The sequence below is a fragment of the Salvelinus alpinus genome, chromosome 2 (genome assembly GCF_045679555.1).
Source record: "Salvelinus alpinus chromosome 2, SLU_Salpinus.1, whole genome shotgun sequence".
Taxonomy (NCBI): Eukaryota; Metazoa; Chordata; class Actinopteri; order Salmoniformes; family Salmonidae; genus Salvelinus; species Salvelinus alpinus.
Genome location: NC_092087.1, coordinates 76,766,992 through 76,794,361, shown reverse-complemented (window position 1 = coordinate 76,794,361; position 27,370 = coordinate 76,766,992). Strand labels below are relative to the sequence as shown.

The 27,370-nt window shown below is 43.4% G+C and overlaps 1 protein-coding gene across 1 annotated transcript; it reads left to right on the top strand.

The window, feature by feature from the left end:
• Nucleotides 1-11,695: 11,695 nt before the first annotated feature.
• Nucleotides 11,696-27,182, top strand: cxcl12b (chemokine (C-X-C motif) ligand 12b (stromal cell-derived factor 1)). The gene is made up of 4 exons (XM_071389280.1): nt 11,696-11,877; nt 17,364-17,481; nt 21,756-21,839; nt 23,895-27,182. Exons 1-4 carry the CDS (start codon nt 11,811-11,813, stop codon nt 23,923-23,925), a joined length of 300 nt encoding a protein of 99 aa, XP_071245381.1. The 5' UTR covers nt 11,696-11,810; the 3' UTR covers nt 23,926-27,182.
• The last annotated feature ends 188 nt before the right edge of the window (nt 27,183-27,370 follow it).

Genomic DNA, 27,370 nt, shown 5'->3' with positions numbered 1-27,370 from the left:
ACATTCTCCAGTGCTGGCTTCTCAGCTTCGCATGGCGGCCCTCCTGACAGGAACACACGGACGAGCACAGTGGCATTCTGGGACCAGGTGGTGCCGAGGCAAATCATGGATGAGATGATCCGTGTCCCGGGACTGGGCTCGGGTCGTGACCTCTACAGATGGGACGGCCAGACTCAGTGTGAGCTCTCCTCTCCTCACTTTGCTGTCCTCACCACTCCCTCTCTGGTCAGACCTCACACTCTGAGACGATAGAGGGATAGTCCTCAGGCTCATCTTCCTGACTTTCAACTCTCCTTTCCCTTGTATGTTCCTCCCCCTCTTTCTATCACGCTCTTCCTCCCCTTATTCATTCTAGCCTGTCTTCTCTTCCATCTCCCTCCATCCCCACTTCCTCTCCTCCATGTTCCTCTTGTGTTTTACTTTTCCTCTTTCTATCCTCCCTTTCCTCCCCCTTTCCCTATTTTCTTGTCTTCTCCCCTTCCATTTCCTTCTGCCCTTCCTCTACCTCCTCGATCTCTGACTCTCCATTCCCCTCCTCTTTCTGCTCCCTCACCTCATCCCCCTCACCTCCTCTCCTGATTGTTCCATTCCCCTCCTCTTTCTGCTCCCTCACCTCATCCCCCTCACCTCCTCTCCTGATTGTTCCATTCCCCTCCTCTTTCTGCTCCCTCACCTCATCCCCCTCACCTCCTCTCCTGATTGTTCCATTCCCCTCCTCTTTCTGCTCCCTCACCTCATCCCCCTCACCTCCTCTCCTGATTGTTCCATTCCCCTCCTCTTTCTGCTCCCTCACCTCATCCCCCTCACCTCCTCTCCTGATTGTTCCATTCCCCTCCTCTTTCTGCTCCCTCACCTCATCCCCCTCACCTCCTCTCCTGATTGTTCCATTCCCCTCCTCTTTCTGCTCCCTCACCTCATCCCCCTCACCTCCTCTCCTGATTGTTCCATTCCAAGCAGGCTTAATACCACAGCATCAGACAGTTAGACAGATACACACATTGGAAGCAGGCAGCGTCCAGTTATCAGAGAAGCGAAGCTCTCCGTAAAGATTCTATATTTTAGTCTCTATTCTCAGCAGAGGACATCGTCAGATAAATCACCAGAGAAGATGGTGATCTCACTCTGCACTTTCCTCTCAGAGGCAGTGATAAGTCTTTTAATGTAACGGCCATACACTCATTTGTTAGAGCTGGTGATTACATTTGTCAGAGGTTTTCTAGCCCATGATAGGGATAGCGTGGTCGTATTGAAATAATTGTTGACCTCTCTCTGAACGAAAGACAAGGAGATTCATGTTTTAAAGTCGTGCTCTTGGCCGTGAAGCAGATTGGGGCTCTACTCAAGGGATTATTGACGTTACAAATATTGCGAATGTTTATGTAATTCTCAAATGACTCATGACCCAGTAAGACTAGTAGGTGACGCAGGATTTCTGTTTCCCCTCGTGTTTTTTATCAGGTTACTGGACTGTTACAGACTTACCGTTTTTAAGTTCATGTTGGGAATTTGAAGAATGTTTTTTCCATTGTTGGAAAACATGACAAAATGTTCCTTTCTTGGAAGTAAACAAAGTTACTGGTCTGAAACGTTGCTCAATCTGTGTCTCGGGAACATTGTAGATGTTGCACGTAACCTGGCAACCGTCCTCACAGGCTATGGTCTGTGGTCCCATGGAGATGTCAGTGATGTCGACAAACACTCTTTGTCAAGCAGCCAACAGAAACAGGTGGATTTTTTAGCCATTGTTTTTCGTTTTCAGAGATGATATATAATCATTGATTTGAAGCCAGTTACAGTACCATATACTGTATATAACAAAAAGAGGCCAAACTTCTAACAATGTCGCAATGAACTCAAATAACTTCTTTGGGCTGCAAGCCCGATGTCGGTACACTTATGACAACAGCCAGCTCAAGTGCAGTGTGCGAAATTCAAAATCTATTTTTTTTTTATATTTAACTTTCACACATTAACAAGTCCAATACAGCATATGAAAGGTACACATCTTGTGAATCAAGCCAACATGTCCGATTTTTTAAATGTTTTACAGGGAAGACAAAATATGTAAATCTATTAGCTAACCACGTTAGCAAAAGACACCACTTTTTTTACTCCACCAGTTTTTTACTCCATCAGTAGCTATCACAAATTCGACGAAATAAAGATATATATAGCCACTAACCAAGAAACAACTTCATAAGATGACAGTCTGATAACATATTTATTGTATAGCATATGTTTTTTTAGAAAAATGTGCATATTTCAGGTATAAATCATAAATAAATCATAAATTACATTTCAGCTACAATCAGAAATTGCACCGAAAGCAGCCATAACATTTACAGACACCAACGTCAAATACCTAATTACTCATCATAAAACATTTCTGAAAAATACATAGTGTGCAGCAACTGAAAGACAGGCATCTTGTGATTCCAGACAATATTTCCGATTTATTAAATGTTTTACAGCGAAAACAAAATGTAGCGCTATATTAGCATAGCCACAATAGCCAGAAACACTTGGGCGCCCACGACCAGTTCACATGCACGACAGATATATGAAATAACATCATAAATTGGGTCTTACTTTTGCTGATCTTTCATCAGAATGTTGATCAAGGTGTCCTTTGTCCAGATGAGTCGTTGTTTGGATTCAGAATGGCAACTTTCCCTCTTCATTTAGCATGGGCACTAGCCGAGTGGCACGGATCTCTCCAACGTAAACAAAGTCAGAGAACGGAACACGGCAAAACTCCCGAAAAAATTCAAATAATCTGATTAAACTATATTGAAAAAACATACATTACGATGATATGGTCACATGTATCAAATAAAATCCGAGCCGGAGATAGTTGTCGTCCATAACGGCAGCAAAACAGAAGGCAATCTCACTTCCAAGTCGCGCGCTTCAGAGTACCGGAAGTGGACGGTCACGTCAAAGAAATAGCTTTTATTCCACCTCAGACCAAGATAAACACAACATTTCTTCTCTCACATCCTCTTGACACCCAGAGGAAGGCGTATGAAGTGTACGTAGGCTCCTACGTATCATGACCATGTATAGGCAGAACGTTGAACAGAGCATAGATTTCTGACATTCTACTTCCTGGTCAGGGAAAGTGCTGCCAAATGACTTCTGTTTCACTCAGAGAAATAATTCAAACGGTTTTAGAAACTAGAGATTGTTTTCTATCCAATAGTAATAATAATATGCATATTGTACGAGCAAGAATTGAGTACGAGGCCGTTTGAAATGGGCACCTTTTTTCTGGCTACTCAATACTTTCCCTTGCAGCCATAACAGGATAACTTATTTGATGATAATTTTCTCCCCTCTGTCCTGTGTGCCTCAGTTGGTAGAGCACGGCACTTGCAATGCCAGGAGTGTAAGTTTGAGAAAGTACAGAAATGTATCCACTCACTACTGTAAGTCGCCCTGGATAAGAGCTTCTGCTAAATGACTAACATGTTAAATTGAGTTCATACCACAATATTTACAAAGTTTTCAGAAACTTTCAATGTTTGGGACAAGAGCCAACATGGGTGGCTGTTTTTTAAGTGAATCTGGACACTTCTCACTATTGGCCACTCAGGATCCTAACGAGGAGGCATTAGTTGCGTTTAAGAGTCTTCTCAACACCAAAAATGTATTATCCAGCTCTTAAAACATGACAGCCCGGGCTCTTCACTCTGTGTGTGTGTGTGTGTTCTCCATACGATGGATGGGATAACAAGAGGAAAGCTTATCCCGACCATTCCATTGAAGTCCTTCAAAAATGGTTTCCATATGGTTCAGGCTAATAAATCCTTACTAGATGCAATACGACACATCAAAGTCCTTCATAAAACGGAGCCCAAAAGTGGCATGGATTTAGTATTTCTTCTGTTTTCAGCTGAATCATCATGCACGCACACACACACCTCCATCCTGCACCCCCTCCACCCCACACACACACCTCCCTCCTGCACCCCCTCCACCCCACACACACACCTCCATCCTGCACCCCCTCCACCCCACACACACACCTCCATCCTGCACCCCCTCCACCCCACACACACACCTCCATCCTGCACCCCCTCCACCCCACGCACACACACATCTCCATCCTGCACCCCCTCCACCCCACACACACACACCTCCATCCTGCACCCCCTCCACCCCACACACACACCTCCCTCCTGCACCCCCTCCACCCCACACACACACCTCCATCCTGCACCCCCTCCACCCCACACACACACCTCCATCCTGCACCACCTCCACCCCACACACACACCTCCATCCTGCACCCCCTCCCGCCCCACACACACACATATATGGTAGCCATGGGGGTGAGGGTAGAGGTGTAGCGGGTGTCTGTGGGGCCCCAGAGGGTCTCTCTGGCCCTCAGCTGGAACTGAGAAAAACCAGCACAGGGGGTTTGACTGATAACAACAGACCCCCAAAAACAGACCCCCAAAAAACACACCACCACCCATCCCCCTGTCTAACCCACCTACCTTAACCTGACTGATTTCAGCTATAGGAATTAGTGTATTTACTCAATGCTTTCCCTTTTCAGTTTAATTACTAGACTCTACTGCAGACTTAACAGTATTACTAGACTATACTGTAGACTTACCAGTATTACTAGACTATACTGTAGACTTGCCAGTATTACTAGACTATACTGTAGACTTGCCAGTATTACTAGACTATACTGCAGACTTAACAGTATTACTAGACTATACTGCAGACTTAACAGTATTACTAGACTATACTGTAGACTTACCAGTATTACTAGACTATACTGTAGACTTAACAGTATTATTAGACTATACTTTAGACAGTATCAACAGACTATACTGTAGACTTAACAGTATTACTGGACTATACTGTAGACTTAACAGTATTATTAGACTATACTGTAGACGTAACAGTATTACTAGACTAGACTATACTGTAGACTTAACAGTATTATTAGACTATACTTTAGACAGTATCAACAGACGATACTGTAGACTTAACAGTATTATTAGACTATACTGTAGACTTAACAGTATTATTAGACTATACTGTAGACGTAACAGTATTACTAGACTAGACTATACTGTAGACTTAACAGTATTATTAGACTATACTTTAGACAGTATCAACAGACTATACTGTAGACTTAACAGTATTACTGGACTATACTGTAGACTTAACAGTATTACTAGACTATACTGTAGACTTAACAGTATTACTAGACTATACTGTAGACTTGCATCACTAGATTATAGAGTAGACTTAACAGTATTACTAGACTCTACTGCAGACTTAACAGTATTACTAGACTATACTGTAGACTTGCATCACTAGACTATACTGTAGACTTAACAGTATTACTAGACTATACTGTAGACTTGCATCACTAGATTATAGAGTAGACTTAACAGTATTACTAGACTCTACTGCAGACTTAACAGTATTACTAGGCTATACTGTAGACTAACCAGTATTACTAGACTATACTGTAGACTAACCAGTATTACTAGACTATACTGTAGACTTGCCAGTATTACTAGACTATACTGTAGACTAACCAGTATTACTAGACTATACTGTAGACTAACCAGTATTACTAGACTATACTGTAGACTTACCAGTATTACTAGACTATACTTTAGACAGTATTAACAGACTATACTGTAGACTTACCAGTGTTATTAACAGACTATACTGTAGACTTACCAGTATTAACAGATGTTGATTCATGTCTGTTTATTCTGGGTTATGTTTCTGTCTTTGCTAGCACTGGTTGTCTCTGTCTTAAAAGACACCCTGTTCCCTATATAGTGCACTACCTATGACCATAAACCTATGGGCCCTGGTCTAAAGTATTCACTATATAGTGCACTACCTATGACCATAAACCTATGGGCCCTGGTCTAAAGTATTTCACAATCAAGGGAACAGGATGATATGTCAGACCAACCATGATGTACTTCTATTTATTTAACCACAGTACAGACCAGCAGAGGGAAACCTTTCATCCTTAACTCAACACGTCCTGTCACCCTGCAATAAACCATGTTCCAGTCCTTAAAGACTTTACACACACTGCACAAATACACACACACAAACATGCCCCTCCCTCCTCCCCCCACACACACAATAAACTCCACTCCAGACCTTACAAACACTTAAAGCCACCAGACAAACACAATAAACGTTTAGATCCTGTTGAAATTATAACGTCTGCGGCGCTTAATTCCACCCTATTTCCTATGTAGTTTCCTGTTGCGCTGGTCAAAAGTAGCGCACTGCATAGGGAATAGAGTGCCATTTGGGACATAACCAAGGTATAGATCTAAACAGGAAAAAGGGAGCAGCCTTCACGTAGAAGATTATGAGGTCAGTTTTTTTGGGTACGTTAGGAGTGCTATGACACCCCTGCTTATAAAAGATGATTATCGATATACTAGGATAATGCATACATTATTCTTTGATTACTCACACTTCAAATAGAGCACATTGAGAATGTCTATTGTTCTAAACAGGCTCTAGGGCTTTCCAAATGTTCCTGTTTTTCAGCACCAAAGTTATTTTGCCTGTACTAATGTCGCCAGTATTATTAGTCAGACATGAAACATAGATGAGAAATAACACAGCATTAAAACACACCCTATCAAAATGTATATCTAGATTCACAATCACAGACATCCATTCACAGACCGCAGCCTAAAAACCGATGTCATCATGGGTTTAGTGACTCTACTCCTGATGTTCTGCAGTAAAGCAGGACGCTTCGTGTCTGACGGTTTGTCTATAATGTCGGGCAATCGCAAAGAGAGGCTGAGAATGCGTTAGCGGCGCGTTAGGGTTGACCTCTGTGGCAACGCTGCCACTTGTATCACACATGGGGTCAGAGGTCAGCGTTTCATGTCCCTGTATAGAGTTACAGGGAAACAGGGCCAACAGAGCTCTCAGGCTTTGTACTGAGACGGGGACTGATTGACAGCCTACCACTAATGCCTGCCATGATGAGGGACGTCAGGGATCAGGGAATGGATCGCTCCTGGTGTTTCATATGGCACTTAGTTTGCATACAATTTTGGTAATGTCTATAACGCTATTTTGGTAATGTCTATAACGCAGATGAATTGTGCATTTTGGTAATGTCTATAACGCAGATGAATTGTGTATTTTGGTAATGTCTATAACGCAGATGAATTGTGTATTTTGGTAATGTCTATAATGCAGATGAATTGTGTATTTTGGTAATGTCTATAACGCAGATGAATTGTGTATTTTGGTAATGTCTATAACGCAGATGAATCGTGTATTTTGGTAATGTCTATAACGCAGATGAATCGTGTATTTTGGTAATGTCTATAACGCAGATGAATTGTGTATTTTGTACGCATATTTATTAATTTAATTCCATAAATTATTCTAGCTTTAAAACTCTAAACATTCACATACATTAGGCATATGCAGAAAAAAAATAGTGGAATCTTCTGTGGTAATTTAGTTTTTTTAAATATTCATGCCATGGTTTGATCTCCCTACTGTTAGTGGTGGCATATAAACATACTGTATATAAACCACTCTGCTCCTGTATATAAACCCACTCTGCTCCTGTATATAAACCCACTCTGCTCCTGTATATAAACCCACTCTGCTCCTGTATATAAACCCACTCTGCTTCTGTATATAAACCCACTCTGCTCCTGTATATAAACCCACTCTGCTCCTGTATATAAACCCACTCTGCTCCTGTATATAAACCTACTCTGCTCCTGTATATAAACCCACTCTGCTCCTGTATATAAACCCACTCTGCTCCTGTATATAAACCCACTCTGCTCCTGTATATAAACCCACTCTGCTCCTGTATATAAACCCACTCTGCTCCTGTATATAAACCCACTCTGCTCCTGTATATAAACCCACTCTGCTCCTGTATATAAACCCACTCTGCTTTATATGGCACACACACACACACACACACACACATACACGCCCACACACACGCTTTATAGGGCTGCTAAAGGCCTCAGACCTGCTAGAACTACACACACACACACACACACACACACACACACACACACACACACACACACACACACACACACACACACACACACACACACACACACACACACACACACACACACACACACACACACACACACACACACACACAACTTAATAGGGCTGCTAAAGGCCTAAGACCTGCTAGATCCACACACACACACACACACACACACACACACACACACACACACACACACACACACACACACACACACACACACACACACACACACACACACACACACACACACACACACACACACACACACACACACACACACACACACAGCTTTATAGGGCTGCTAAAGGCCTAAGACCTGCTAGATCCACACACACACTCACACAGCTTTATAGGGCTTCTAACGGCCTCAGACCAAATCAAATCAAATATTGTTGGTTGCATACATATATTTACCAGATGTTATTGTGGGTGTAGCGAAATGCTTGTGTTCCTAGCTCCAACAGTGCAGTAATATCTAACAATACACAACAATGCGTACAACTCTAAAAAGTAAAATAATGGAATTAAGAAATATTAAAATATTAGGACGAGCAATGTCGGAGTCCAGAGTCCAGAGTAGTGGCCTGGAGATAGAAGCTGTTTTTCAGTCTCTCTGTCCCAGCTTTGATGCACCTGTACTGACCTCTCCTTCTGGATAGTAGCAGGCTGGGTGGCTGAGGTCCTTGATGATCTTCTAGGCTTTCCTGTGAAACTGAGTGCTGTAGATGTCCTGGAGGGCAGGCAGAGTGCCCCTGGTGATGCGTTGGGCTGACCACACCACACGCTGGAGAGTCCTGTGGTTGCGGACGGTGCAGTAGCCGTAACAGGCGATGATACAGCCCGACAGGATGCTCTCTATGGTGCATCTGTAAAAGTTTGTGAGGGTCTTAGGGGCCCTCACTTAAGTTTGTGAGGGTCTTGTGTTGAAGAAGGCTGTTGCGCCTTCTTCACCACACAGTCTGTGTGGATAGACCATTTTAGATTGTCAGTGATGTGTATGTTGAGGAACTTGAAGCTTTTCACCTTCTCCACTGCGGTTCTGTCTGTGGATAGGGGCATGCTTCCTCTGCTGTCTCCTGAAGTTCACGATCAGCTCCTTTGTGTTGTTGACAGTGAGGCAGGGGTTATTGAGCCAGTGAGGGAGGGGTTTATGAGCCAGTAAACTGAAGGAATGGTTCTCTAACTACACCATCTACTGTTTGCTGCACGGTGGCCAAGTAGACCTAGCCTGGTTAAACCACACTGAATGCTGTGCTCACCATTGTTTCACTTTACGTCAATCTGGTTTAACCAGGCTATGTACCTACCTTTCACTGACACCCACAGCTTTGGCAGACGTCTGGCTCTGGCTCTGGCTCTGGCAAGACCTCCAGTTTAGATACAGTGTGGTAATAGCCAATTATAAGGAAACGTGCACACACACTCTCTCTCTTTCACTCTCTCTCCCTCTCTCCCTCAATTCAATTCAAAGGGCTTTATTGGCATGGGAAACATATGTTTACATTGCCAAAGCAAGTGAAATAGATAATAAATAAAAGTGAAATCAACACTATATTTCTCTCTGTTTCGCAAACACACTCACACACATCTGTGTCCCGTTAGATTCCTCCTCGCTATTAGTTCCCTTTTTTTGTCCTCATGGAAAGTTAGTTTTATCAGAAGGTTCCAGATAATTGCTTTGGGAACCAGTGAGTACAGAAAATACATATGTGGCTCAATTGGCTATTTCTTCATTTATTCCCCACCTGTTAGTTTAAGCATTTATTTAGTTATTACTGCATATCATCACATCTTAATGTCCCGCTAAAGTACAACCAGTTTTGTTTTGTTTGTAATGTCATATTTGGCCGCTTTTTACATTCTCTCGATTTTATCATTAGTATGGATAAGAGTTTTTCCTGGCAACATGACCTGACCAGAGGAAATGATGTGTCCTAGTTAGGCTATAACTAGGATTTAATTGCCTTATAATTATTTTCCTGACCAGTTTTTCCTGACCACGTACAGTATCCTGACCAGGAGAAACACTGATAGAAGGACAGTTGACTGGGTTCTCATGACAGTTCAGTTAAAGGTTAACATAATCCAGGCAGGGAGGAGGGACAAATGACTGGGAAGACACAGGCCAGCCAGAGAGACAGATGACTGGGAAGACACAGGCCAGCCAGAGAGACAGATGACTGGGAAGACACAGGCCAGCCAGAGAGACAGATGACTGGGAAGACACAGGCCAGCCAGAGAGACAGACGACTGGGAAGACACAGGCCAGCCAGAGAGACAGATGACTGGGAAGACACAGGCCAGCCAGAGAGACAGATGACTGGGAAGACACAGGCCAGCCAGAGAGACAGATGACTGGGAAGACACAGGCCAGCAAGAGAGACAGATGACTGGGAAGATACAGGCCAGCAAGAGAGACAGACGACTGGGAAGACACAGGCCAGCAAGAGAGACAGGCGACTGGGAAGACACAGGCCAGCAAGAGAGACAGACGACTGGGAAGACACAGGCCAGCCAGAGAGACAGACGACTGGGAAGACACAGGCCAGCCAGAAAGACAGACGACTGGGAAGACACAGGCCAGCCAGAGAGACAGACGACTGGGAAGACACAGGCCAGCCAGAGAGACAGACGACTGGGAAGACACAGGCCAACCAGAGAGACAGATGACTGGGAAGACACAGGCCAGCCAGAGAGACAGACGACTGGGAAGACACAGGCCAGCCAGAGAGACAGATGACTGGGAAGACACAGGCCAGCCAGAGAGACAGATGACTGGGAAGACACAGGCCAGCCAGAGAGACAGATAACTGGGAAGACACAGGCCAGCCAGAGAGACAGATGACTGGGAAGACACAGGCCAGCCAGAGAGACAGATAACTGGGAAGACACAGGCCAGCCAGAGAGACAGACGACTGGGAAGACACAGGCCAGCCAGAGAGACAGACGACTGGGAAGACACGGGCCAGCCAGAGAGACAGATGACTGGGAAGACACAGGCCAGCCAGAGAGACAGATGACTGGGAAGACACAGGCCAGCCAGAGAGACAGATGACTGGGAAGACACAGGCCAGCCAGAGAGACAGATGACTGGGAAGACACAGGCCAGCCAGAGAGGGGGGGGGGGAAGCAGGCAGTGTCCCTGTAAACAATAACACTCCAGCCATTCAGCTGTAATAGGAACAATATTAGGCTAGCAGCAGGGAGCCCAGGCTCTCCAAATAGTCTGACTGACAGCCCCAGAGAGAGCGGGAAAAGAGGGGGGGAAATGGAGAGAGGGGGTAGTTTGTGAGTTTGGGAAAAGAAAGGTGAAGGAGGGAAAGTGAGAGGGAGGGAGAGAAAGAGAGACAGAAAGCAAAAGAGAGGAGACGTGAGAGAGAGAAGGAAAACGAGACATAAAGAGAGACATTGTGAGAAAGAGAATGAAAGTAATAGAGAGAGAAATAACTTAAAAGAGAAAGAGAATTTCTTCTTGATTGTCTGCCAGCACATTTACAATCGAGGAAGTCTCTGCCTTTCATATAGCCAGTGCAGCTCACCCCCCCCCCCCCCCCTGCCTCCTCCTGAGAAATTAGGAGCCTCCCTCCTCTCTCTCCCCTCCCTCTCTCTCTCCCTCAGCCTCCGTGCTTTAACAGTGTGTAGAGAGGAGCTGACAGTCAGTCTACCCTGAGCCCTGCTGGATAGTAGCTGTGAGAAGCTGATCCCTGAGCCTCTTGTAACTCCATCCTACTACATACAGCCCACCATGGATGTCAAAGTACTGGCTGTGTTGGTCCTACTGGCTGTGGCCTTGGATGTACCTCCCTCTACGGGTGAGTTGGTCTGGGGATGATTTATCTGTCTGGGCATGTCTTCTACACTCTTAGAAGAAAAGGTGGCATCTCGAACCTAATAGGGGATAACCCTTTGAAGAACCCTTTTTGGTTCCAGGTGAACTCTTTTGGTTCCAGGAAGAACCCTTTTGAGATCCATGTAGAACCCTTTACACAGAGGGATCTACATGGAACCCAAAAGAGTTCTACCTGGAACAAAAAAGGGTTCTACCTGGAACCAAAACGGGTTATCATATGGGGACAGTTGAAGAACCCTTTTGGAACCCTTTTTTCTAAGACTGTATTAGTGTGTTCTTTCTTGTGTTTTATCTATCTTTATTTATCTATCTCTTTATTTTAGTCAATTTAGTAACTTAGCGAAGAGAGACTTTATGTATGTGTTCTAGAATGTCTGGGGATGTGATTTGTTCTAGAAAATGAGGACATGTTGGTGGTTGTGGAGGTTGTCTTGATATTGTTGGTTCATTTGAATAGGTGTTGTTAGAATAGATATGGTTGTGACATTTGGCTGGTGTTGCTGAGAGAAGGGATACACAGCAGAATAACTTGTGGTTATGAGTTGTGGTTGTGGAGGTTGTCTTTTGGCTCCTTGATGTCTGACTGGTTTTGGTCAAATAAGTAAGTGATTGTTGCGATGTGATGGAGATGTTATACTCAAATTGGTTGCATTTGTTTTTTTGTTGTTGTTTGTATAGTTGAATTTTAAGTAGTTGGTTATTTAGATTATTCTGGAAATGTCTAGGTTTGTGTTTACTTTTGCCATTATTTATGTATCTTCTTAGTTGCCTTTTGTTGTAAAACTTTCTGTCAATTCTCAGTTGCCTTTTGTTGTAAAACTTTCATGACATACTTTTCTATTTGCTTTTAACACTTTGATATTTCAACCACTTTAATTTCTCAAATCTTACATCTTAACGGCATACAAATGAACAATTAAAACGATTTGTCAAAGACAGAAAGTAAGATCTTACGATTTAGAGGATGATGGGTCAGGGAGTCAGTGTCCCAAATGGCTAAGTCTCCCTCATACCAATATCACAGCAATGACCCTCCACCTTATCAGGCTCTATTATCATGCTAATACTGGGTCATTATGTATGCTGCTTACAGCACCCGGCCACAAGTGACCATCTAGCTACAACCTTTGCTTCCCAAATAGAACACTATTCCCTTATACAGTGCACTACATCTGACCAGGGCCCACAGGGAAACCCATAGGGCTCTGGTCAGAAGAAGTGCACAAAATAGGCAATAGGGTTCCATTTGGGATGTAATTAGTTTCTTTCACAACCCGCCTTGTTTAGCCCCTAATTAGTTTCTAGTTAAAAGAAAGCAAAATAAAACAGATAGACACACAAGTTACCCCCTCCATCACCCGGCCATCCTATCTCTATGCAATCAGGGTCTCCCTGGCTAGGGGTAGTAACAACAGGCTTAGCATAACACAGCAGAGGTTGAGCTAACTTCAACTCTTCTCTCTGACTTCTCTCTCTCTCCTGTTGTTGTTTATTTTGCAGTGGATTCACGTGATCACAGTTTAATCCCACAGTCAAACAAGGGATCCGTTTGTACGCCGTTAAGATGGAAGATTCGAGAAATGAAAAGAATGTAAATATCAAAGTGTTTTAAAGTAAACGGAGAGAGTCTTTCATGAAAGTTTTACAACCACAAGGCAACTGGAGAAGAGACATGTTCAGCCAATTGACCTCTTCCCATCTTCAAAGAGAAACTAATAAAAATCATTGTTGGAAACAGGTTATCAAGAATTTCACGTTTCATGTTAATCTTGTGTGAAATTTCCGGCAGGGCATCCCCTCTGAAATCCCAGAATCTAAGAACATTTCAGTCAAAAGCCTGAGTATATGCTATTGAGTGAAAAGATTCTTCGTTTCAGGAACCGGTAGGAACCAGGGGTGATATGCAATTATTCTAAGAATGTAGCCTACTTCTTAAAGGGACTCTTTTGATAAGAATCTAAGCTTTGTGTTCTTGGAGCTTTGAGAAAGGAGGGAAACATTGGGAGCCCCAGTGGAGTAGAACGATAAGGACTCTTCTGGGATAGAGAGCTGTGTCTTGAATGTTCATAGTGAAAAGGCAGTATGACGGCGGATGGGACAATGAGCGCTGGTTTGAGAGTCTCTCTGTGTGTGTGTGTGTGTGTGTGTGTGTGTGTGTGTGTGTGTGTGTGTGTGTGTGTGTGTGTGTGTGTGTGTGTGTGTGTGTGTGTGTGTGTGTGTGTGTGTGTTTGTGTGTGTGTGTGTGTGTGTGTGTGTGTGTGTGGGGGGGCATGTGTGTGGGCATGTGTGTGGGCGTGTGTGTGGGCATGTGTGTGTGCATACGCGTGTGTGAGTGTGTGTGGCAGACTAATCTCTTTTTAATTGCCTTGCCTTTGGAACTAAAGGCAGGTAAATGTATACTTTCCCATGCATTGTCAGGGTTAAATACAGTAGTTTTGTGGGAATGTGTGTTGATTATTTGAGGTATGCATTTAAATGCATGGACGTGTGTGCTGTTTTGTCTTAACGGTATTTTATTAGAAATGTATAAATAACTATAACAGTGTGATTGAATTATTTAAATGAAATTTTCCTCTCAGAGCTTTTTGACCCTGAACAACATATTAAAGTAATCTTCTTCAAGTGCTTCTTTTTGCTAGTTTTATCTTAGCTGTAGCTATCTGCCATGCTCAGCAGGCCAGTTGAATGTCAGGGACTTAGCTGTAGCTATCTGCCATGCTCAGCAGGCCAGTTGAATGTCAGGGACTTAGCTGTAGCTATCTGCCATGCTCAGCAGGCCAGTTGAATGTCAGGGACTTAGCTGTAGCTATCTGCCATGCTCAGCAGGCCAGTTGAATGTCAGGGACTTAGCTGTAGCAATCTGCCATGCTCAGCAGGCCAGTTGAATGTCAGGGACTTAGCTGTAGCTATCTGCCATGCTCAGCAGGCCAGTTGAATGTCAGGGACTTAGCTGTAGCTATCTGCCATGCTCAGCAGGCCAGTTGAATGTCAGGGACTTAGCTGTAGCTATCTGCCATGCTCAGCAGGCCAGTTGAATGTCAGGGACTTAGCTGTAGCTATCTGCCATGCTCAGCAGGCCAGTTGAATGTCAGGGACTTAGCTGTAGCAATCTGCCATGCTCAGCAGGCCAGTTGAATGTCAGGGACTTAGCTGTAGCTATCTGCCATGCTCAGCAGGCCAGTTGAATGTCAGGGACTTAGCTGTAGCTATCTGCCATGCTCAGCAGGCCAGTTGAATGTCAGGGACTTAGCTGTAGCTATCTGCCATGCTCAGCAGGCCAGTTGAATGTCAGGGACTTAGCTGTAGCTATCTGCCATGCTCAGCAGGCCAGTTGAATGTCAGGGACTTAGCTGTAGCTATCTGCCATGCTCAGCAGGCCAGTTGAATGTCAGGGACTTAGCTGTAGCTATCTGCCATGCTCAGCAGGCCAGTTGAATGTCAGGGACTTAGCTGTAGCTATCTGCCATGCTCAGCAGGCCAGTTGAATGTCAGGGACTTAGCTGTAGCTATCTGCCATGCTCAGCAGGCCAGTTGAATGTCAGGGACTTAGCTGTAGCTATCTGCCATGCTCAGCAGGCCAGTTGAATGTCAGGGACTTAGCTGTAGCTATCTGCCATGCTCAGCAGGCCAGTTGAATGTCAGGGACTTAGCTGTAGCTATCTGCCATGCTCAGCAGGCCAGTTGAATGTCAGGGACTTAGCTGTAGCTATCTGCCAGGCTCAGCAGGCCAGTTGAATGTCAGGGACTTAGCTGTAGCTATCTGCCATGCTCAGCAGGCCAGTTGAATGTCAGGGACTTAGCTGTAGCTATCTGCCAGCCATGCTCAGCAGGCCAGTTGAATGTCAGGGACTTAGCTGTAGCTATCTGCCATGCTCAGCAGGCCAGTTGAATGTCAGGGACTTAGCTGTAGCTATCTGCCATGCTCAGCAGGCCAGTTGAATGTCAGGGACTTAGCTGTAGCTATCTGCCATGCTCAGCAGGCCAGTTGAATGTCAGGGACTTAGCTGTAGCTATCTGCCAAGCTCAGCAGGCCAGTTGAATGTCAGGGACTTAGCTGTAGCTATCTGCCATGCTCAGCAGGCCAGTTGAATGTCAGGGACTTAGCTGTAGCTATCTGCCATGCTCAGCAGGCCAGTTGAATGTCAGGGACTTAGCTGTAGCTATCTGCCATGCTCAGCAGGCCAGTTGAATGTCAGGGACTTAGCTGTAGCTATCTGCCATGCTCAGCAGGCCAGTTGAATGTCAGGGACTTAGCTGTAGCTATCTGCCATGCTCAGCAGGCCAGTTGAATGTCAGGGACTTAGCTGTAGCTATCTGCCATGCTCAGCAGGCCAGTTGAATGTCAGGGACTTAGCTGTAGCTATCTGCCATGCTCAGCAGGCCAGTTGAATGTCAGGGACTTAGCTGTAGCTATCTGCCATGCTCAGCAGGCCAGTTGAATGTCAGGGACTTAGCTGTAGCTATCTGCCATGCTCAGCAGGCCAGTTGAATGTCAGGGACTTAGCTGTAGCTATCTGCCATGCTCAGCAGGCCAGTTGAATGTCAGGGACTTAGCTGTAGCTATCTGCCATGCTCAGCAGGCCAGTTGAATGTCAGGGACTTAGCTGTAGCTATCTGCCATGCTCAGCAGGCCAGTTGAATGTCAGGGACTTAGCTGTAGCTATCTGCCATGCTCAGCAGGCCAGTTGAATGTCAGGGACTTAGCTGTAGCTATCTGCCATGCTCAGCAGGCCAGTTGAATGTCAGGGACTTTTCCCCCAGCTTTGTACACCGGTTTAACAGAAATACTGGAGTTTACCCCAGTGAATGTGAAGATGATTAACAACAGGTAAAAGTAGAGTAGTGTTGAGTGTGTACGGTCAAAGTTTGGTGAGAGTGTGTGAGTGTGTGTGTGCTATTTATGAGACCTGGTTGTAACACTGCGTAAACCAATCTCACACACCACTGACTATTGATTTAGGAGCTGTTGCTGTCATGGAGTACAGTGAAAATGGATTTAATCCCCAATGTCCAGCGGCAACGGAAATCTGTCTTCTACTTTACCTTGTTTGTTCTTACAAGCTCTAATATGAAATGAACAAATTCATCCTAGTTTGGGACTAAGGTCAGCTAAATGTTCTGTATATTTCTCATGCATTGTCGGGCTTAGAGACAGTAGATTAAACATATTTGTTCTAACAAGTACTCTGATATGAAATGAACAAATTCTTCCTAGTTTCCTGCCTGCAATGATTGTGAGTTGTTGCATTTTGGAGGTGTTGAGTCTCATATGGTTGGTTCAGCTCTAACTATCATAATGCTAGTGTTGAGACATTACTGTCTCTCACGCTGTGAGCTTTGGTTGTTCTAGTTTTAAGACATAGAAATGGTCTAAGCTCACATGCTCTCAGTGTCCGGTACCTGGTACCTGGTACGGTATCTTACTATGTTTGTGGTTGTTGTTTTCAGCGAAGCCCATCAGCCTGGTAGAGAGGTGCTGGTGTCGCTCCACTCTCAACACCGTCCCTCAGAGGAGCATCAGAGAGCTCAAGTTCCTTCACACACCCAACTGCCCTTTCCAAGTCATGTGAGTAACCTGCTGGTGCATTATGGGATGCTTTTTAACCCTGATTTTGGGTTGTGTTTTAGGAGACTTACAGCTAAGTTCCTTAGTTTGTCATGTGAAGAACTGTCCACACCGCTCATAAGAACAACTAGATCGCTGTATTGCTTCTCCCAAAAGTCAATGGTTTCACTACAAGTCTGGGGAGTAACAGGGAAGTTTTGTAGGAGACAACCCCATGTTCTCCTCAGCTCTGCACTACACTGCACAGATAAGAAAGTACTATGGTGGCCAACACTGGACATCCCACACAGTGTTGCTGCTCACAGAAGGGGAAGCTATTCACTATATTTAGACAGACTTTTTCTGGAGATAAAGCAGAACTATTTAGGCCCAGTAAAGCATTGGTAAGCAACCCTGGTCTGAGACAGCTGCATGTTGAGAGTGTGAGTTAGCTTCGGTTCCCGGGCACAGCACTGAAGCACCTGATTCAACTCATCAACTAATCGTCAAGGCGGTGACTTGTTGAATCAGGTGTTTGTTTTAGGGCTGGACAGACACCTGTCAATGCCACGGTCCATGTTACTCTACGGGACCACTGCAATGTAGTTTAACCAGAGGTGGAAGAGGAAGCGACTCATCCCACTCCCTCATTTTTTTCTTATTCATATATAGTCACTGAACTAAGCAGACCAGACCCAGCTGCTAATGCATTGGTGCCTATGGGAGAGCCATCCCTTAAGCAGACTGGAAATGTGACATCTTCGTTTATCTACCATCTTTGCTTTAACACAGCACAAGCCTGCATGGCTGAAACCAGAAGGACCTTGGCCTGATACGTATAGTCAAGTAGGGATAAACTAGCCTGGTTCCAGATCTGTTTGTGCTGTCTTACCAACTCCTATTGTCAGCTGCTACAGCTAAACTAACTTGGTTCTAGATCTGTTTGTGTGGTCTTGCCAACTCCTATAGTCATCTCCTAGGGCAAAGCCTGTTCAGAATAGCCTGATTCAGCCCAGTAAGACCCCTCTGTTAATAAGATCCCATGTGGATTCTAATGGCGCTTAACTTTGGTTCCCATTCCATTCGGCTAAGCATCAGTCCCATATTATGAGGTTTTAATGATTGCAGTTGGAGGACCACAGTGGAGGGAAAGACAGAGAGAAAGTGGAGAGAGAGTGAGAGAGAGTGAGAGAGAGAGAGAAAGCGAGAGAGTGGAGAAAAGAGATGCAGTTGCTATGGCTCTCCCCAAATGGAAAGAGATGTTTAGATTAGAACAACACGGTAAATGGCCAGGAGAGGAGAGAGGAAGCTGACAGAGGAGTGTCTCTCTCCAAGGTAGCTCTAGGGGGGATTTTAGTCTTGTTAAGGAAACAATCATTAGGGGTCAACGTGATGACCTTTATGTTGCAGCTGACCCTCTCTATCCATCTTTCTTTTATTCCCTTCGCTCACCAGCCGCCCACATTTAGTGTAATTTAAATGGCCTGGAACGCATTAAGCCAAAATGCTTTGCCTATTTGTAACCTATAGAAACCAGGTGGCCAGAGCCAAAAAGCCAGAGGGGTTTGGGGGGTTGGGAAGGGGTGGTAGGGGGGGGCATTAGGGGGTTAACTCATGGCAAGGGGTCAGTAAGGATACAAATCTGGTCAGGACCCACAATCATCAAGAGATACACACATTTGCACACATAGGCATTAAGGAACACACATACGCCACCAAAAGCTTCCACTTTTCCCTCTTATTCCCTCCAAACCCCATCCAAAAGTTATTTATGACTGAGCAGCAGGGGAGAGAGGGGCAGAGAGCTCGCATCTCTTCTGATATATCTATTGTCCTTGGATGAAAGACAACAGGGGTAACACTACACCCCCCTCTCCCCCTCCATCCCTCCATACACGCCCCTGTCTCCTCCGGCTTGTTGGCATTAGCTTGCTGTGAAGTAATTACTACCTACTGGGTTAGAAGCTCCAGACTGCCAGAGCCCCGAATTCCAACAGAGTCAATCAGACGCTAGATAGTCCAGACACACAAACACACACACACACACACACACACACACACACACACACACACACACACACACACACACACACACACACACACACACACACACACACACACACACACACACACACACACACACACACACACACACACACACACACACACACACAGCCTAGAGGGATAAACCTAAACCAGGAGACACATCAAAACAGTAAAATGGATTAGCTGCACTAAATATATAAAAGAGGACAGGATGGGGGTTGGAGGGAGGGAGGAAGGTGGTATCCTAAACAAACGGGGAATCCAGTTACCGGCTTTTATTTATCTAAACAATTGGGATGTTGGTTTTGGGGGGATTTGAAGGGGTTTGATGCACTTGAGCTGTTCTTTCATCTTATTGGGGTAAGGGTAGTAGGTGGGCCATTTGGTCAATTGAAGAGGCTGGTGTTTAATAGGGATGGAGAGTTTGGGGGAGGTGAAATTGAATCAGAAAAGCGGTAAAGGAGTGATGAAGGAGAGAGGTGGAGAGGAATGTGTTTAATTTACAGGGTTGTGAGAGGAAGAGAAGGAGGGAGAGAAGGAGGGAGGGAGGAGAGGTGGTGAGGCGCTACATGAGTTGTTAACTCTCAAACACGACCTTTTGACACAGAGGTGTTAGATCCATATGTTTGGGGAAGGAGGAGAGGAGAGGAGAGAGCGCACACACACACACACACACACACACACACACACACACACACACACACACACACACACACACACACACACACACACACACACACACACACACACACACACACACACACACACACACACACACACACACACACACACACACTACCCTGTCTCCCCCTAAAGCTCATGGATCAGAAACACTCACAGAGGTGTCCGATCTCGGGACAAATGTCCCTCTCTCAAGTCGACCCTCTATCAACACACTACAGTCCGCTACAGGTGAACCACTTACTCCCATATACACCGCACAGTCTGTAAATCCCAGGCTAAATGGCCTGACATCAAAACCTCCTTATTGTTAGTACCACCGGCTTAACAAAGAGATCAGTGTTACCGTGCTTTATTATCATTGCAACAGCTGTCTAAGTGGAAGGAGAGAGAGGGGATTTCTCCCCTGTGGCATGTGGTGGGGGACTTGATGTGATTTAATGCATTGTGATCCTTACAACTGGCGCTAAGCATGTTTTGTGGGTTAAAATATGTTGTGAATACAAGCTTTAATAACTGTGATCCTTACAACTTGTTCATAATATGTTTGTTCTTAAAAAATATGTTATGGATTTTAATAACGTGTTGATTGTTCACTGGCAAATGTCCCTGGAAATTAGTGACATATAAATAAGCTTGATAAATATAATTTTGGTCAAATAACTTATTTTTCAAGATCCATTATGTTACTGTTGACTTTGCAGCCTTATATCATACTGAGTGATGTTTGTTTTGTGTGTCCAGTCCAGTCCAGTAGTTGGTTTAAAGGAAAGGGAACTTCATTCATCTTAATGTGTTTGTTTATTTTGACCCTGAATGAGCAGATAGACTATATCAAAATGATGGAACAGATTTACTTTTAGATTACAGTATACAGAGTTCATCAGATGTCTCTTCAATCTTCAGATACATGAATTATACAGACTAGATTTAAGTAACCTATAAGAACTGTATCAAACAGCAAATAATGACTTCAAAAATATTACCTCAAATGTAACCCATTTGAATTTTTTTATTTTTTATAAAACAAATATATAAGATTACATACTGTATACTAAAATATGCCACTCATACTATTCAGTTCACTACTACGAGACCCATGAGTCGATAAAGACAGATGTGTCAAACTGAAATAGATGCATTCAGAATTATTAGTTCAAAAGAAACCTAGAAATGATCTATATTTATTTATCTATGTACATAATTGAAGTGTAATAAAAACTCGTACTATTCAACTCGCTACTACAAGGCCCACGAGTCTCATTACAGTTTGACCGAAACACGGCCACAGTTGACCCTAGTTGACCCCACGTATCAGGTATGTGTGTTACTGATAACAGCTACACAGCACACTATCCCTGGATGTTCACCAGAGCGAGAAGACGCTGGGCCAGTTCATGAGAACTTACTGGACTCGGCTTTTTTTTGTTCCCTTTCTTTTTCCAGATCATTCTATCCTTGAATCAGATAAGAAAACAGAGAAAGTGGATGCTCGGAGAACACTGAAATGAGTCTCTGCCTAATTCACTTTCTCTCTCTCTCCCACTCCATCCCTCTCCCGGTCACAGTGCCAAGCTGAAGAACAACAGGGAGGTGTGCATTAACCCCGAGACCAAATGGCTGCAGACGTACCTGAAGAATGCCATTAACAAGTAAGGAGAAACCTTACTTCCCTCTTTGACAAGTAAGAGCTGATCGCAGGGTAGCCTGGTCCCACATCTGCTTGTGCTGTCTTGCCAACTCTTATGGTCATTCATTGTCACGCCAAACCATAGGAGTTGTCAAGACAACACAAGCAGATCTGGGACCAGGCTAGTTCGCTGGTAACAGTGAGAGACATGGAATGAAATACGCCCCTGTTTTTATCTGCAAAATCCAAATGAAATGGGAGAAATGGAACTGCTTAAGTACAGTAACAACAGTTTAGTGTCATTTTATAGCCACTTGTCCACTTTGCATTGTGAAATGGCTAATTTATCGGTTTGATTAGAATTGTTGGTATGTGTGTGTCATTAAAAGAGATGAAAGTGACAGGTATTTCTGGGTGTTTGTTTCTCATTATGCGTGTTCGCTACTCAGATGGCTACTGAGATATGAATTAAAGACTGGGAAAGAATGCTTTCTGCTCATTCCTTGCAATCCCTCTGATAATTTAAGCGTGGCATTCAGAGCATTCCAGGTCTTTCAGTAAACAATCAGAATGTATCTGGGAAATCAGGGATGTAGTAGAATTTCATGACTTCAAAAAAGTTAGTTTTTTTTTTTTTTTACAGATTTTTTACCTAAAACTTTTTGCAAAAATAAACAGGTGTTATTTTCACAAGTGAACTAACTTCATTAATTTCATGGCTAAAAGACAGTAGTTTGTGTATAAGTAAACAAATATGTGTAAATTGAAGGCACTTTCACAAAATGATCAGGACTAATTTGTCTACAAATAGTAAAACTCATTCCACTAAGGGAAAACAATTCCACTAAGTTTTACACCCAAGGAGTAAACTGTAAAAAACTACAATAAACAATAACAGGCACACTATACAGAATATTATAATGAATCTAAATGGGTTGTGCAGTTAAAATGTGTGTTAAATGTGCATTCCTTATAAAAACTTCCCACATACAGTGTCTGGTGATCATTTTCACCAACCATGCAAAATGTCTGCCTCTTAAAAACGCCTATAGTAAATAAATCTATAATGGAGGAACATTTTACCACAAATTAGGCATTTTCTTGCTGATTAGTCCCCAATGTGGCATAGTTACAAAAGACTGCATTTGCTCGAAATAGCTAGCCAAAAAAACTGTGTGTACAAATATTTCTAAGACGATGCATATCCAGATGATCTTGTTTATGAAGGTTTGAGTATATATGCTCTCGTAGAACTGCATCGTGTTTATAAGTCCAGTCTGCCAGACAAACAAACTATATTATTAAACAACTAGATACTGGAGGCCTACGTGACATGTTACACACTTAGAGAAAAAGGTGCAATCTAGAACCTAAAATGGTTCTTTGGCTGTTCCCATAGGAGAACCCTTTGAAGAACCAGTTTTGGTTCCAGATAGAACCCGTTTGATTCCATGTAGAACCCGTTTGGGTTCCATGTAGGACCCATTTGTTTTTTTGTTTGTTTTTGTTTTGTTAGTTTTTTTAGGGGGCATGTAGGACTCTTTCCAAAGAGGGTTCCATGTGGAACCAAAAATGTTATCCTATGGGGACAGCCAAAGTACCCTTTAAGAACCCTTTTTACTAACATTTACATTTAAGTCATTTAGCAGACGCTCTTATCCAGAGCGACTTACAAATTGGTGCATTCACCTTATGATATCCAGTGGAACAACCACTTTACAATAGTGCATCTAACTCTTTTAAGGGGGGGGGGGTTAGAAGGATTACTTTATCCTATCCTAGGTATTCCTTAAAGAGGTGGGGTTTCAGGTGTCTCCGGAAGGTGGTGATTGACTCCGCTGACCTGGCGTCGTGAGGGAGTTTGTTCCACCATTGGATGCATGTTTCAAAACCCTGCATGATGCAGAACATAGCATCAATATACCAATGAGCACCGTACTAAGTATTTACCATAAAATGACATTAGGGCCCAGAGTTGTTCCTAATCAGGTGATGTCAAATGGCCACACGGAAAAATGAAGTTACACCCATGAATCCTCCTTTAATCAGTGTCTTATTCCTCTCTTTCTGTCTCCAGGGTGAAGAAGTCCAGAAGACGTGCTCAGTAAAGGATACGTATACACCATCCTGACCGGCCTGAAGTGCCCCAGTCCCAGGCCAGCTCTCCTCCTCCTCCTCCTCCTCCTCCTCTACTCAGATATGTAACTCTGTAGCTACACGTCTCTGCTCTGGAACACTCTGGAATGCTCTGGAATGCTCTGGAACGTTCTGGAATGCTCTGAAACGCTTGCAAAACCAGCACTTCACCGCCAGACCGACCATGATGCCTTGCTGCTGCTGCTGACCCCGCAGCCACCCTGCCTCCCACGCTGCAGACACCTCTCCTCACGCTGTTAGCACCAAGTGCATATACCTAATTATATCGGAATGTGTGAGTACGTGTGTAAAGAGTGTGTGAGTACGTGTGTAAAGAGTGTGTGAGCGCAGTGTGGTTGTTCTTAGTGTGTGTGTGTGTGTGTGTGTGTGTGTGTGTGTGTGTGTGTGTGTGTGTGTGTGTGTGTGTGTGTGTGTGTGTGTGTGTGTGTGTGTGTGTGTGTGTGTGTGTGTGTGTGTGTGTGTCTGAACTGAGTGTGTAAGTGTACGTCTGTATATAAAGTATTTTTCCTACTTTTACAAGAGGCAGTAAAGGGACATTTAAAGTTTTTACACCCGGCTCACCGTCTCAAATGTGCTGAGCAAGGACTTGTGGGTATCACCAGGGGTGGGTTCTGACTGAGGGGTTGAGCCCACTCTGTAAGAGGCGACCAATCAGGGCTGATCAAACATTCATAACAGGGGAAATAGATAGTCACCCCTAACTGATCCAAGGTCAGATGTTGTTTAATCCCTGATGGTTAAGGCTAGGATGGTAGGGAAGGAAATCTTAGATCTGTGGTCAGGGGCAACTTCTATGTCAAGCCTTAACAAGCATTCCAGTCTAGCCAAGACAATGGAGGACATGCATTGATTCAGGTGTTTCAACTCAAGGCATCAGAAGACATTAGTTTGAAGTGATACATATATTTTCAGGAAGAGAGGCTGTGCACTGAATCACATGGAGTTTCCATTCACAAGAACAGACCGGTGAAGATCCCAATCAGACGATGCGTACAGGCCAGGGGTTTCTAACCTCTCCTCGGTGGCCACCAGACGTTTCACAATTTAATTGTAGCCCAGAACTAACTCACCTGATTTACCTATTCAAGGCTGGTTAGTTGACAAGTTGAATCAGGTGTGCTAGCTGTGGAATAGATCAAATACATGGAATGACTGGGGGTCCCCGAGGAGAGGTTTGAAAACCAGTGCTGTAATAAAGGGAAGTTATCTGCTGTAATACAAGCCGACAGCCTTTTTGGAGGCAGACAATTCTGTATTACAGTTCAGCCCTGTGCCGAATAGAAAAGCCCACACAATTAGAAGTAACTTAAGCAACTCAGCAAGAGCCAAGGGTTGTAAGAACGATGGCCTTGTGGGATAAGATTGTAATGCAAAACAGGGATAAAACCCCATATCAATGCAGCTTTTTATACAGTTTGTGTGAATGTAATGTTGTCCGTTGCTATAGTCTAGGCTGTAAGGCATTGAATGAGACACAGAGTCATTTTTCAGCAAAACAAGCAATATGAAATTAATTTACCTCAATATTCTAGGTATTTACTAACAAATACTGGCGCAAAAATAATTGCTGTATTATATTAAGTATAGTAAGATTCATTACATACATTTCTATACAGGATCACATTGTCTGATTATTGGATTTCACTCTTCAATTGCTTAGGAGCTCACTTTAGGCCTACTCCACAGTTATAAACCCTCACATATCCTTAGGCAGGATTTTAAAGCCAGTATACGGCCACATGAAATACCTGTTACTATCCTACAGTATTGACTATCACATTGAAACTGAATGTTGCTGAGCTGGGGGCGAAGGAAAGTTATCCTACTTTTATCGTTGAGCCACTTTAAATACCAGATACGTCTTTTAAATTGGTATTTTTACTGTAATGATTTTTATTTTTGTATATTTTATATTTTCTAAGATATTGAGATGTAACACAGTATTTGTAAGTACATTTAAGCAGTATTAGATGAAGGCATAACCAGAGAGTACTGTATACCAACTGCAGTACTACTGTATTATCAAATCAAATTTTTATACATTTATCACTTTTCCAAAAACGTTTATTTGCAATATCATAAGAACACAACATGCTATGTGTCTATTAGCTGCAACATGTTGAAGTTAATGTAATAAACATTTATAGTCCCCCAGATTAAATTGTGGCGACAGGTCTGGCTTGAACAACAACAGAATATCATAGAAATACAGGGTTCATTACCATAGTTTGCCCTGATGCAATCCTCCCTCGAGGAGGTTTATCCTAATCAACCAATAATCTGACGGCATTCATCCACTGATGCAAGATGGGCAAATCTAATAAATCCGGATTGTAATGCAACATACTGAGATACTTTAAAACAAACATTACTGTTGTCATTAGGATATCTCAGCTCAGACAGATGTTCCACTGAACCGGCAATTCATTCCTCATTAGGACCCCCTAGAACACTCTAGAACAATGTAATTGGGATTCTGTTCTATTTCTCCTGACAGCGTTCCACAGAGTTTAAAATATGAAGTGCCGATAGTACCACGGAGCCAAGACAGAGAACAATACAGTTAAGTATGAGCCGGGGGACCGACACATGTTTTCAATCAAGCCCCTCCCTCCCAGATATAGCCATTCCTCAATGATGCGGATTTCTATACTGTTTTACTGTTGCCATTGTTTTTCTATTGTCAAAATAGAGTTCCAGGTCTATTCAAATCTCCAGGCATCTTAGTCTGTGAGCTAAGTGCAGCTGTTTTGGTCCAGAAGTTATTAAGTATCTGTATCACATCGTTATAAAGTTTGTCATAAAGGAAGGGAATATGGTCTTTATTTAAGTGTTTGAGAACCATTCTGTTCAATGCCATGCTACAGTTAGCTCGACAACCAAACCAAACAACATGGCTGTTACCATGTGACTTGTCATATCTGTTATTTGGACCACATGTGCAAGTAAATCATTGCATAAGCGATAACATCCCAAATGGAAATGTGTTTTTTCAGAAGTGTATTTGTTCTATATGGGTGCTCTCCCCAGACAATGTGAATAAAATGTTAAATTCTTTTGAGGCAGCTTACGACACAAGTATCCTTCATCTAAGATGGATTGTTTAATTAAACTCTGTATGTTCACTGTGTTTGTATAAACCAAGAAGCAATATGATACCTATATGATACTCACCCTCTTTTTCAATAAACATATCAAAGAAAAAAAATGGAATGTTTAATTTCTTGTTAAAAAATTAATAATTTGTATATTTATTGAAAGTAGCATCAATAGAAAAGTGCGTTACGAATTGTCTCCATTTTATTTGAATGTTTAATTTCTCCTTTATCGTTACTGCTCTGTCTTCATTGCATTGCAGACCCATCACAATTGTGTTTCATTATGACTACAGACTTA